The sequence below is a fragment of the Natator depressus genome, chromosome 2 (genome assembly GCF_965152275.1).
Source record: "Natator depressus isolate rNatDep1 chromosome 2, rNatDep2.hap1, whole genome shotgun sequence".
Lineage (NCBI taxonomy): Eukaryota > Metazoa > Chordata > Testudines > Cheloniidae > Natator > Natator depressus.
Window position 1 is genome coordinate 158,411,012 of NC_134235.1, and position 13,162 is coordinate 158,424,173.

General features: G+C 39.9%; 1 protein-coding gene across 12 annotated transcripts in view; it reads right to left on the bottom strand.

The window, feature by feature from the left end:
• Positions 1-13,162, bottom strand: part of FHOD3 (formin homology 2 domain containing 3) — a 619,164-nt gene that overhangs the window by 549,811 nt on the left and 56,191 nt on the right. For all 12 annotated transcript variants that reach the window (XM_074945213.1, XM_074945211.1, XM_074945220.1 and 9 more), the window contains exon 2: positions 6,439-6,545. In XM_074945213.1, the coding sequence (XP_074801314.1) occupies positions 6,439-6,545 (107 nt within the window). The remainder of the gene's footprint in view (positions 1-6,438; positions 6,546-13,162) is intronic.

Here is a 13,162-nt window from a genome sequence, read left to right on the forward strand (position 1 = left end):
ACATGTTCTTAAAAAGACCTTGGCCCATTATATTCCACTATGAATACATAAACTTCATGAAGCTTCTTGCTTACTATACAATATAGCAAAGTAACAAGGAAAAAACCATTATCTGTCACGGATACTTTTAAGAAATAGCCAGTCTAACCCTGTCTCCATGTTATGGATGGTATCTGCTCAAGCAATTGCAAAATAATTGTTAAGAAACAAAAGAAGAAAGTGTGCACAAGTGTGGAACTTGAAAATTTTATCTGACACTCAATATGCCAAGGACTAAGCCCTATTAACCAGGCGAAAAATATCTGTGCCTACAGAGTCTTGCCCCTCTGAGCCAAGCCCTTTATGGTGAAAAAGAATAAACAGTTGCACACTGTTTATTGAATTTGAACACACTGTCAATCAACCTTCTATTTAAAACATTTTAAAAATGTAACTTTGTCTTTCTCTTGTTTTTTGTTAAAACTTCTATTTCCAATCTAGCTTCACTCCACAATTTTTTGCTTTTTTTCTTCCCTATAATAATAAATCATGCTGTATCCTTTCCTGGGTTGTTTTCAGTGACGTGCTTTCCTCTTTTCTTTCTCCCCTCCCCTTTCTCATTCTTTCCCTACATTGTGTACTCTATGTTTTGCCCTATAATCTTTTTGTTCCTCTCACTTCTCCTGAAAACACCCCCACCTCTCTCGCTACCCTACTTCTCTCCCTGCCCACCATGCAACAACTTCTCATTGATTTCTCTCTTTCCACCTCGCCAGATAGCACATGGCAAACCGGTGTGCTATAGACTGACACTCCAGCTTGCTGTGCACTAAATCTTTGTGTAGAGAAATCCTTAATCTCTCTCTCATCCAACTGACTCCTGGCTTCTGTGAAGGTGGTTGAAATGGGTCTTCACTAATCTACTTCCTCAACTAGCATTTTTTTCTGGGTCCTCCTCCACAGTGGATAGTTCCAGTGATTGGCTCTGCTGCTATTCCTAACAATCCCAAGCAGAAATGGAGTGTAAATGACCTAAGATTCTTGCTAGTTTCATAGCTGCCCACAGAGTTCTAAATGGCAACAGTGAAAGCTGCAGATTCCACAAGATAATACTGCATTGATTCACATTCTATTCAAGCTTTTCTTCATAACCCTAAGGGACAAAACTTTAAAATAAAAAAAAAAAAAGATTGGATGGATTTTGTACAAGTTGTTGGCATTTACCCAGGAAAGATTTGTATTATACTGTATTCACCATAGGCAATTGGGGTTTGTTTCTTTTTTCAAACCCTGTGTACGAGCATGCATGATTTCTTTCCAAAATAATTTTGATTATGGATGAAGAGATTCACAGAGATTCAAAAGTAAATTGACCATAACTGATATAATCCTTTTTCTTAGAAAACATTATTAATCCTTTCCACTTTGTACGTACCTATCTAAGATATCAAGAGAGAACAAATCACTGCAGTATCTAGGCAATGAAGTACAGTGAAATAAGAAAGGTATATAACTAAAAACTAAAACTGGACTCCACTTTGTCACCTTCCTTGGGTTTGGTCCATTGTGCTTTCCTCATCCCACTCCTATCGTCATCTCAACTTTTGTTAATGTAACTAGGCTGTGGTGAAGGAGGGTCTTTTGCACCAGGCTCTGAAGGTAGATAGAGCTTATTTTGATTCCCTCTCTAAGGGGTTCCATAGATTAGGGCCTAGCACCAAAAATGCTTTGATCACCTAGCTCCCGAGTCTTTTATTCTGGGTTTAGCAAGCTTTCATGTGCCTGATGAGCACAGTGGTCCTGAGGTAGAGAGGTGGATCTTGAAGTAGACTACTCTCAGACAATTAAGGTTGCTGAAGCTAAGAACCAGGACCTTGAAATGAACCCGGAACAAATGAAAAACTGAACTCTACAATGTGAGTGAACAAAGGTTTTGCCAGGTCACTGACAATTAGGTTTTTTCAGTAGCAGAGAATTATACAGAGGATAAATTAATGGCAAATTAGTAGTTACAGGGCAACTGAAAGAAACAGTATAGTAAATTTCATTATAACCAAAAAAAAAAAAAAACCCACACTGAATTGCTGTTCAGCCCTAATCAGAACTATACTAATACTTCTTGACTGATGTCAAAGACTCATAGCAACATCAGACTCCTACAATATAACTTTAACATATTACATAAGAATGGTTCTACTGAATCAGCCCAATAGTCCAACTAGCCCAATATCCTCTCTCTGACAGTGGACAGTGCCAGATGCTTCAGAGGCAAAGAACAGAAGTGGGCAATTTTGAGAGGTCCACCCCATTGTCCAGTCCCAGCTTCTAGCAGTTGGAGGTTTAGGGACACCTGGAGCATGGGGTTATGTTACTGACCATCTTAGCTAACAGCATTGATGAACCCATCCTCCATGAAATTAACTAATTCTTTTTTGAACCCAGTTATACTTTTGGCCTTCACAACATTCCATGGAAATGAGTTCCACAGGTTTACTGCATGTTGTGTGAAGTAGTCTGTCCCTATGTTTGTTTTAAACCTGCTGCCTACTAATTTCATTGGGTGACCCCTTATGTGAAGGGGTAAATAACATTTCTCTATCCACTTTCTTCACACCATTCATGATTTTATAGACCACTCTCACATTCCCCCTTAGACGTCTGTTTTCTAAAGTGAACAGTCCAGTCTTTCAATCTCTCCTCATATGGAAGTTGTTCTATACCCCTAATCATTCTTATTTCTCTTCCCTATATATTTTCCAATCCTAATATATCTTTTTTTGAGATGAGGTGACCAGAACTGCCTGCAGCATTCAAGCTGTGAGCATACTATAGATATATAGATATAGATATAGATATAGATATAGATATACTGGCATTATGATATTTTCTGTATTATCTACCCCTTTCCGAATGATTCTTAACATTGTCAGCTTTTTTGACTGCTGCTGCAGAGCAAATGTGGATGTTTCAGGAAACTATCCACATTGACTAGAAGATCTCTCTCTTGAGTCTTATAGTCTTCCCAACTGACTTATACATAACAGGTGATATTACCTGAAATTCCCTTGGATGGGCTTGGTACAGATCAGTCAAATTCTGCTTTCATTTATATAGGTATAGATCTGGAGTAACATCTCTGAAGCCAGTGGAGTTACTCCAGGTATACACCTATCTACGAAACAGAAAAGGCCAGCCATTAGTGTAAATAGTTTCAGAAATATTTTGTTTCTGACGTCTTATTTTGCTACAAATGATAATAATGAAACAGAACACAACCCTCAGCTGGTGTAAATCAGTACACTCCCCTGAAACCAGCTGTGGATCTAGCCCATTACATTATAACCTAATAACCTAGTTAATTGTTTTCACGTCTCACCACTATGCAAAATTTTCACACAAAATGTTGTTCTGAAATGTTAATGATAATAGTTTGAACTTATCTAGCACCTTCTATCTACAGATATGAACATGCTTCACACACATTAATTAATTTAGGCTCAATGCCCTTTGGCGGTAGACAAGTATTATTATTCCCATTTTCCAAGTAAGGAAAAGAGCAATACCAACAGGAATACCTACAACAGTTGGGCAGTACAAGGCACAGTAGACCAGGATGTTAAGTAGATGTTTTGCAATGCCTCGCAATTGATAGCAGGTTCTGTTATGTAATAGGAGGTGCTGTAAAAAGCCTAATTTTCTAAATCCAAAAGACATATCAGGCATGTGTCATAAAGGGACATAGTTTGTTCTGAATCTTTTCCCACTACAGCCACTTCTGAAGAGTTTAGTGGATTGATTTACTTTGTCCAAAGCAGGTGGGAAGAAAAACGGGGGTGGAAAGTTGTTGTTCAATTCTGAATGACAAAACTGGCATGAATGCCACTGGCGGGCCTCATACTCATCAAACGGCTTATTTGTGCTATCACCAGATACCAGCTGAAATGGAGTTAGGTCAGTAAAAGTACAATGGAGAAGCTAACACAAGAGAAAGAATTCCTGGGAAAAACTGACCTCGCAACTTACACAGGAAGAAAACTCCAGTGAAGCCCTAGATAATCTTATATTTTCCTAAAACATGCGTTTCTTCTTTTATGCAATGTAAGTACAACCCTCTTGTTACACACATGATAGCATCTTGGGATAAAGTAAAATGCAGTGAAGAAAGAAATCTCTACAATTTTGAGTGCAACAGCAAATAAACTCTCTTATATCTCAGTCACATAGATAACCAAGTGCAGTTTCTAATATTCAATGTTTCTCACTGAGAAATATTTATCATTTATAACATTCTCACATTTTTATGCAAACAGTGCCAAGAAAATTGTTTAAAAAGATAACGTTAATTTGAAATTAGAATTACAATTGAAATTAATGACAGGTTTCAGAGTAGCAGCCGTGTTAGTCTGTATTCGCAAAAAGAAAAGGAGTACTTGTGGCACCTTAGAGACTAACAAATTTATTTAAGCATAAGCTTATGCTCAAATAAATTTGTTAATTGAAATTAAATGTTTATTAGTCATGTATACAGAGGCTGACAAGCCAGTGACTTTTATCACCCAGAAGTTTACTAATCATTTTACTATGGAATGGATAGGTAGAATATTCCAATTTGTGGGACACACAATAGAGAAAAAAAGAGCCATCTTTCTCAAAATAACAAGGAGCAGCAATAAAGTTCAAAGCAAAGCCTATCTGAACACAGCTTGCTTAAAAAAATTACATAAACTGAGTTCATTTCCTTCTAGTAATAGGACACCATCTTTACCTGCCAAATAACTATCCTATCTTTTTCATACATAGCAGTTTTTGCGTACATATGTAAAATCTTTTATGGTTAAGGAGACCACCATTTATAGACAATGTCCTTTCTTAAGAAACCACTATAAAATATTCCCAAATGTACTGATTAAAATGCTGTTCCACATTTATTAGAAGGTCATATCCATTATGCAACTGATTTTTGTCATTCCTTTGGTTTCACCATACTATAATCAACGAAGATGTAATTTAGATTGGTAAAAAAATATTAAACTACAGAAAGACCATATCCGTAATTCTCTGTATAACATTAAAAAATGGATAGGAAGAAAAATAAAAAAATGAATAAACTAATCAAAGAGCCAAATTTGTCATTGGCAACAAGACATAATCCAGTGGTTCTCAAACTTTTGTACTGGTGACACCTTTCATAATAGCAAGCCTCTGAGAGCGACCCCCATTATAAATTAAAAACACTTTTTTATATATTTAACATTATTATAAATGCTGGAGGAAATGCGGGATTTGGGGTGGAGGCTGGCAGCTCGCGACCAATGTTCCCTCTAGTTTTTGACAGGCCGTGCGCGCAGAAGATTTCTTCTGTGCAAATTGTTGTGCTTCTGTGCAAATTTTTGTGCGCTCGGTGTTTCACCGTGTGCGCGGGGTGTAGGATCTGTGTGCGCGCGCACATGCACACAGCTTAGAGGGAACAGTGCTCGTGACCCCCCCGTAATAACCTCACGACCCCCTGACTTAACCAATGTCAACCCTAATTTGTGCCCTTTTGGTACTGCCAATCTAGTGATATATGTGAAGCCTATACTCAAAATGTTAAGGGTCTAAACCTGCCCTTAATTACAAACATGCAAACCTAGTAAAGTACAAAAATGCAATGGGGGCGGAGGGGGAGAAATGGTTTTAAATTGTACATTTTATAACTTGAATAAAAATAAAGATAACTGTCATAAGCAGTCACCTGAAGGTCCAGCAGAAATCAGGCAGACACCAAACTCTACTCATTTATTTACTGATAAACGTATGTGATGATCAGTAAGTTTCTTTGTTCTCAGTATCAATTGTTATCAGAAATAGTCAGTTTATTAGGAGCTATATTATAATATTATACTCAATATGCCCCATTGAGCAGTGTTTTGTAAGAGAGAGACACTCTCTCTCTCAAAAATTTTCATAATGGGAATCTTCCCATTGACTTCAATGGGCTCTGGATCAGGCCTATAGTCATAAAAACCAGGTCATTGAAGTCTACATCTCAAACGCCATCATTTGGCAGAAAACTGGTAGCAGATATACGGTAACAGTCAGGGTATAGTGAAGTTCTTGGTGAGGTTACAGAGGAAGCACAAATACTGCTGAGTTCTACATACTAGAACTAGGTACCAATCAGGGTAAGCTACAGAAATTATATAGGACTGTTTGAAAAAAGATCCAGCCTAGAAGATTTCATACACTAAGCAGCCTTTGTTCGGAAAAAGACACAAAAGTGAAGAAAGAATGAAAAAAACCTTTTGCTTCTAGAAACGGAATTGAATGCAACTGCTTGTGAGTAAAGATATGAAGGTTATGCTTTTCTGCTTTCTTATTTGAGTCTCAAAGCACCAGTTTAAGCGCCCACATCTCCATCATTTCAACGTGTCCTGATAAATACGTCTTTCATTTAAATCTGATAAATATTTTACTTACCCAGCATCCTCCTGGAAACCTTCCAATTCATCCCTTTGCTCTGCTAAGGTGGATTCTAAATCCAGATAGGTACCATTATGGGACAGTTGCAGTGTACAATCATCAAGCTGTAAGGAAAAAAATCAAAAGAGTGTAATTATTTGTATTAATAAATTATAAAACACTGCCCTTCTTTTGGATATGCCAATTTTTTTGCCGCAGAAAAAGGGAAATCTTACAGCACATGTTCCTGTTGAAGCACCTTTATTCCGCCATTTTCACTTTTCCACCAAGTCCTGAGGTCCACATTGCACTCACTATTCTTCTAGCAAAGGAGGACCAGACAGCACTCTCTTATTTGGAGACCAATACTAGTTCTTAATTTTCTAAAGGAGCCATTTGAGTTATTAAGCCCTCAAACTCCACCAAAGACTAAGCACACTCTTCCTTCAGTGCTCTCAGCCCTAGCTGGCATAGGCAGCCAAATGTTTGTTAGACACACACAGATAGATAGATAAATAGATAGATAGATTAGATATAGACACACACACATACTTCAGCCCTCCAGCGAATTCGATATCATTGACTCAGGGAGAGATTCAAGGAAAGATGTCTATTGCTCAGATTAAAAAATTATTTTAGGCTATTGCTTGGATCAGGAGGCAAAAGGTATATTTTGATTTATGCCAGAATAACTGAAATCACAGTCTGTCTACAATCATTGTGCTACTACCAAATCTAGGATTTGGAAAATCTGTTCACTTCTGTTTAGATTTTTCTTTGGAAAAAAACAACAACATTGCTTTTACATGAGCTATTCACAGTTATCCCTCTAAATTCTTCTGGGAAGGAGACATTTAAATGGCATGGCACATACAGAAGGCTCAGTTTCCTGGAAAGCAAATGTAAACAAAGTTAACTCTTTGATTCTTAGGGATTAAAAAAAACCTACATTAAGTTCCATAACTAGGGCATGTATCTTTTTGACTAAGAAGGAATATCAATCTACACAAAACTGGAAATACAACCTTTAGAGAAAAAGAAATGAGGCTAAACACTACTCTGGGAAACTTTTTCCCAGTAGCCCAGATTATCAACTGAAATGCTAATTTATTCACTGAAATGCCAAAAAGCAAACTACTAATTAGATAAATGTTCTGCTGTCACTATGGGGACTGGGAGATTTGCCCACAATCTCCAATTCTACTGCATAACTAGGAAAAAGGAACGGTGCTTTACTAACATCTGATTACTTTAGTCTATAAAAAGCATGACGAGAACAGGAAGTATCTGACGTGCTAGATACAGGAAAATGGTACATCCTGCCTATTTTCAATTTGTCACCTCAGTTTCAGTTGAACATGGTATTATTCATTTTTGTCCTAAAGCTTTGTACAATGTATCTAATAACTGAAACTATAGTGATGGAGGGTACGCATAAAAGTAACTATTACTCCAGTACTTTAACTATGCTGCATTTCACCAAAAAGTTGGCTCCTTTTCAATGGGGAGGAAGAGGCAAGATGAGGCAAGAGGGGAGTAAAGTAATACCTACAAAAAGGACCAGGCACTCAGATACCATTGTGAGGACCCACTATGAAATACTAAGACAGATCAATCACCTCATGCAGATTCACTATTCCTCCCTTTAGACTCCCCCCCGCACGCACACACAGGCCACACAGGGGACTGGAATCACTGCAAATTCCCACTGTTGGAGATCCTGCTAATTACTCCATCAGAAGGAGAGGGGAATTACTTCCCCCATATCCGAAATGATATGGGATTATAGCCACAAAACACACAGCATTCCCAAGATTTGTGCATATTTCCAATGCTGGGCCATTTGCCAGGGTTGACTGTACAACGACCATACTCCTCTGCACAGCCTCCTCCTCACTCTCGGCACCAGCAGGTGGTTCACTGAGAGCACAGTAGAGACAGGCTCCCTGTTAGCAGTTCCTGTGCTTGGCCCACAACATCACAGAGCTCCAATTGTAGGGAAAGTCCTGCTCAGGCCCCCGCAGACCCGGGCTCAAACATGCCCAGTGAATTTGGAATTTTTAGGGAATTTAGCTGAAAAGATCTATCAAGTCTCTACAAAGCATGTGCAGGAAGTTTTTGGAAAATTGCAGTTATCTTGACTAAATTTGGGAGGATTTTCACAGAGAGAGCAAAAGGCCACCCCACTGCCAAATTTCAAGTCCCTGTGCCAAAGCCCGGGAGTGCTAGAATTTCTCAAATAAAAGGTTACTAGACATTTTTAACATGGTCAAACAACGTATTTTTCCCTAGCCTCATTCTCAGAAACACCTGAACTGTGTTGGCTGAAATTTTTTTGAAAAATTTCAGCCAGAAGCAAACACCCAGAATGGAAAATTTCAGCCCAAATGGTTAAAGTTTGGCAAAGCTATAAGATTCTTGTAATGAGAAGCTGTGATGATTTTGGAAATCTGTCTATACAATGTATTAATTCAGTGAACTCTCTGTATGCATCTTTATCAAGCTGCAAACTCCATTTTGAATGTGGAGTCTAGCTGCATTCACTGTGAGCTTCAGTGTCATGTTAGACTGAAATTTCAAAACAGGACCATTGACTTAAGTGCCCAACCAATGATATGCAACAGCACTAGACAAATACAGGCTCCCAACCAGAAGAACTGGTTTATCAGGAGAGAGGTCACCTGGCCACTAAGTCATGTGGTAGGACTCTATGGTCACCTGTTAAGGCTGACCAGTGAGTTAGACCCATCTACCAGAACAAAGACAGTTCTCCAAGGACTTCCAAGGGAAGGGTGAGCTGAAGAGGGGAAAATCCATATATGATTTACAATTTTCATACATATCTGTAGGTTTCTTGTGTGTTTAAGTAAAGAGCAACAGCGTTGCAGAACTCTGTGCAAAGTGTGGCTGTTCTATGCTACAGCTACCATGTAGCCCTTGAGAGAGTTAAACTGTAACCCAAAAGGCTCACACCTTCAGTGGGATTCCGGAAGAGGGTATGTTTAAGCTACAGCGGGAGTCTGAAGTGTCATCACTATGCTTAGGGATTAGGCAGCTGAGCCACATGGTCACAACTCTCCGGGGTGGGGCCAGAAATGAGGAGTTCAGGATGCATGAGGGGGCTCTGGGCTGGGGTGGGAGAGTGGGGTGTGGGAGGAGGGACGAGGGTTCTGGCTGGGGGTATGGGCTCTGGGCTGGGGATGAGGAGTTTGGGGTGTAGGAGAGTGTTCTGTGCTGGGACCGAGGGGTTTGGAGGTCAGGAATGAGATCAGGGCTGGGGCAGAGGGTTGCGGTATGGGAAGGGGTGCAGGCTCTGGCTGGGGGGTGGGCTCGAGGTGGAGCCGCGGTTCCCGGCCAATGGGAGCTGCACGGCGGCACACAAAGCGGAGCCCCCTGCCTGCCCTACACGTAGGAGCCAGAGTGGAGCCATGCCGCTGCTTCCGGGAACCATGTGGAGCAGCCCCCAACCCTGCTCCCCGGCTGAAGCAGGGCAAGCCCCAGATCCCACTCCCCAGTCGGAGCTCGAGGCCGGCTTAAAACAGCTGGTGGGCCAGATCCGGCCCACGGGCCATAGTTTGCCCACACCTGCTATAATACATACACTATAGATGTATAATATACTACCATATTTCTGATTTAAGGTCAGTTCATTTTCATCTATAAAACTGAGTTTTTACTGGATTCATGTTCTTCTGGCCTACATAAAAATTAAAGTTGTTTTGTGAACCCAACAAAACAAAGCTTTTTAAATGAGTTTTCTATTTTTCTGTGTGTCACTATATCAATTACGAAAGTTGCCAGATGGACAGCCCTAGATACTGAAACCCTTTGTTTATCCACAGATCAGTGATCGCTCTGCCAGTGGTCTCAATTCTAAACTGGAGCAGAGACTCCTGTCTAGTTAATCCATCACTTCTCCACAAAGACGGCCACAGAGTTAACATATAACAACGGTACTAGTCATGTTTTAAGGACCATGGATGGTGTTGATGTTAGTGATGTGGATACCTGTGCATCAGAAAACAGAGAACAACTTGTCTCACTTTGCCCAGCAAGTCATCAAAGGGTAATGATTACTCATATGCAAAATAGATGCATCCATATTTCATCTATGCTGTTAATGAGACAATGATAACATAGTGTGATAGTTCCATGAATAGGATGTTAAGTCTGTTAGAACCATGGATCTCATCAGCAGCAAAGAAAATAGTTTATTCACAGACTCGACATAAGACACCTTCACATTCTGCTTTGGACTTAACTACCTTGAGTAATGCTGTATCGTCTGCAAATTTTGCCACCTCACTGTTTACCCCATTTTCCATATAATTTATGAATACATTGAACAGCACTGATCCCAGTACAGATCCCTCTCTCCATTCTGAAAACTGAACATTTATTCCTACCCTGGGTTTCCTCTCTTTTAACCAGTTACTGATCCATGAGAGAACCTTCCCTCTTATCTTATGTGAAAGGCAACTGAAAAATGTAGTCAAAGAGTTAAAAATTCAAAGCAAAAAGGTATTTTAAAAAACACAATTCCTATTTTTCTTAACCTAAACCTAATCTGTCAAAGGGTAAGGACACCCTTGGCCCAAATGTAAACTGAAAGGAGCCATTTTCAGGATCAGGACCCAATTGCTCAGCTGCCACTCCTGCCCCTTGTGATGTCATCGCTTCACTAGTTCTCTGGTCATCACAGAAAGTCTTCCATGGTAAAGAACACCTAAAATTTGAATCTAAATCTCAAGCAGACAATGGGTTGGTGGAGGGGAGGGGAATGGAACTCCCATAGGTTCTTTAAATACTATAAGGAAATAAAAAACATGGGATGCCAATGTATTTTTTTTTATTTTGCTGGTCACCTTTAAAAATTAGTTTTGGTTAGATTCCTATTTCTTTGTGCCAAAATGATTTTTACTGCAAGGATACTGAGCTCAATAGGACCCATCAGCCTCATAGCTTTAACAGCAGCACAAAGGCAGTGAAGGTTTCTCAGCTGGTCAGTTCTAAAAAAAAAAAAAAAAAAGGCTATGCCCCATTTCTCCTCACAATGTAGCTCTTATTGCTAAGCAACGGAAAAAAGCTCCTAGTTTCCTTAAACTTTGCAGTTCTTTCTAAATGCAGCACTGAAAGGAACAAGGAGCAAGAGGGCAAAAAGAACAATAGGAAGGAAAGCAGGCTATTAGCCAGCTACCTGAAGACAATTAAATGCCCAGTGTCCCCTTTCGAAACTACAATGGAAACTTTTTCCGGCTTTGAATAAAACTAAATCTTAGTCTGCCATTTTTTGCTTTTACTGTCTTTAGTTTCTTATTGTCCAAGAGCTAAAACCAAAAGATTGTTGGCAGGGAGGGGGGAAATGGGGCACTTGCCTCTAACACATTAGCCACATGCTTTCAGACTGAATAATATGAAGTCTGTAGGCACTACAGCCCCTCCCCATCCCTGAGTATGCGCGCGCGCACACTTCTTATTCAAAAAGCCTAAAGGGTCAATTAGGCAACATAAATGCAACACGCTTATTGCCATGCCAACTGAAACTTTGGAGAAGCTGTTTTCTTTTTCTCCAGAATGCTTAGCTTGGTTATAGAGCCTGTGTCTGAAGTGGACTTTCCTTGGTTGTTCTAAGTTGTCTGTCCCAGAGTACCGACAGTCAATTTGGCAAGAGCCAAACCTTGGGGCCATGGGACTGTATTTTTCAGCAAGCAACTTATCAAGTGATTTCCCCGCATAGGTTTCTATAGTTATGTTTGCAAAATCCATGCATCTCTAATTATTGTCCTGCACACTCTGAAGTTGGCTACAAGCTGCTAGCCAGCAGATGTACAGATCAGAGCAAACCATTTTCAGGGTTTCATCTTCCATTTAAATTAGTGATAGACAACTTCCAAAAGGTTCAGTTCAGATCAGTACTGAAGGTTCAGAACCCGAATTTATTCTAGACACAAGCCCACCGATGTTTATGGAGATACAACACAGGTGTTTTGTTTCCTGAAGTTTACACAAACTACTTGAACAACTTGACTCTACAAGACAGAACTGGAAATATCACAACAGGCTGTCATCGGATTTCTAACAGTTCTAGATCAGGGATTCCCAAACTTGGTTCTCAGCTTGTTCAGGGTAAGCCCCTGATGGGCCACAAGACACTTTGTTTACCTGAGAGTCCGGGAACGACGAACCGCGGACACTGGGAGCTGCGCACGGCCATACCTGCAGACGCTCAGGTAAACAAAGCCTCTCGCGGCCCACCAGAGGCCTACCCTGAAAAAGCCGCGAACCAAGTTTGGAAACCCTCGTCTAGATGGAACTGTCAGGACAACTTGTCCTGCTGCATTTTGCCATTTCCAGTCCCACACGTTACTGAGATGAACAAAGATGCTGAATAAAAGGAAGGGGAGGACATTTAATTATTAAAGTTACCTGATAGTTTCAAACATTAGAAAATGGTTGGTTCATACCACTAGTTTTTGGCAAAGGTTCACACAATTCTTATCGCAGCCAAACCTCTCCACTCATCCCTAATTTAAACTATCATTGGATGGCAATTGCTCGTGTTAATTTTGGCATGCTTTTTATCCATTTAAAGAGTGGTTTTCATAGTGGAGAAAAACTGTTGACTGTAACAGACAAAACTAAATTGCTTTGTTGCTCAGTCTTTCTTTTTAAACTTTTTAAGCCTTCTTGATTGTATATATTAAAAGCCCGTCATGTTTGCACACTTCCACTGCTCAGTTTT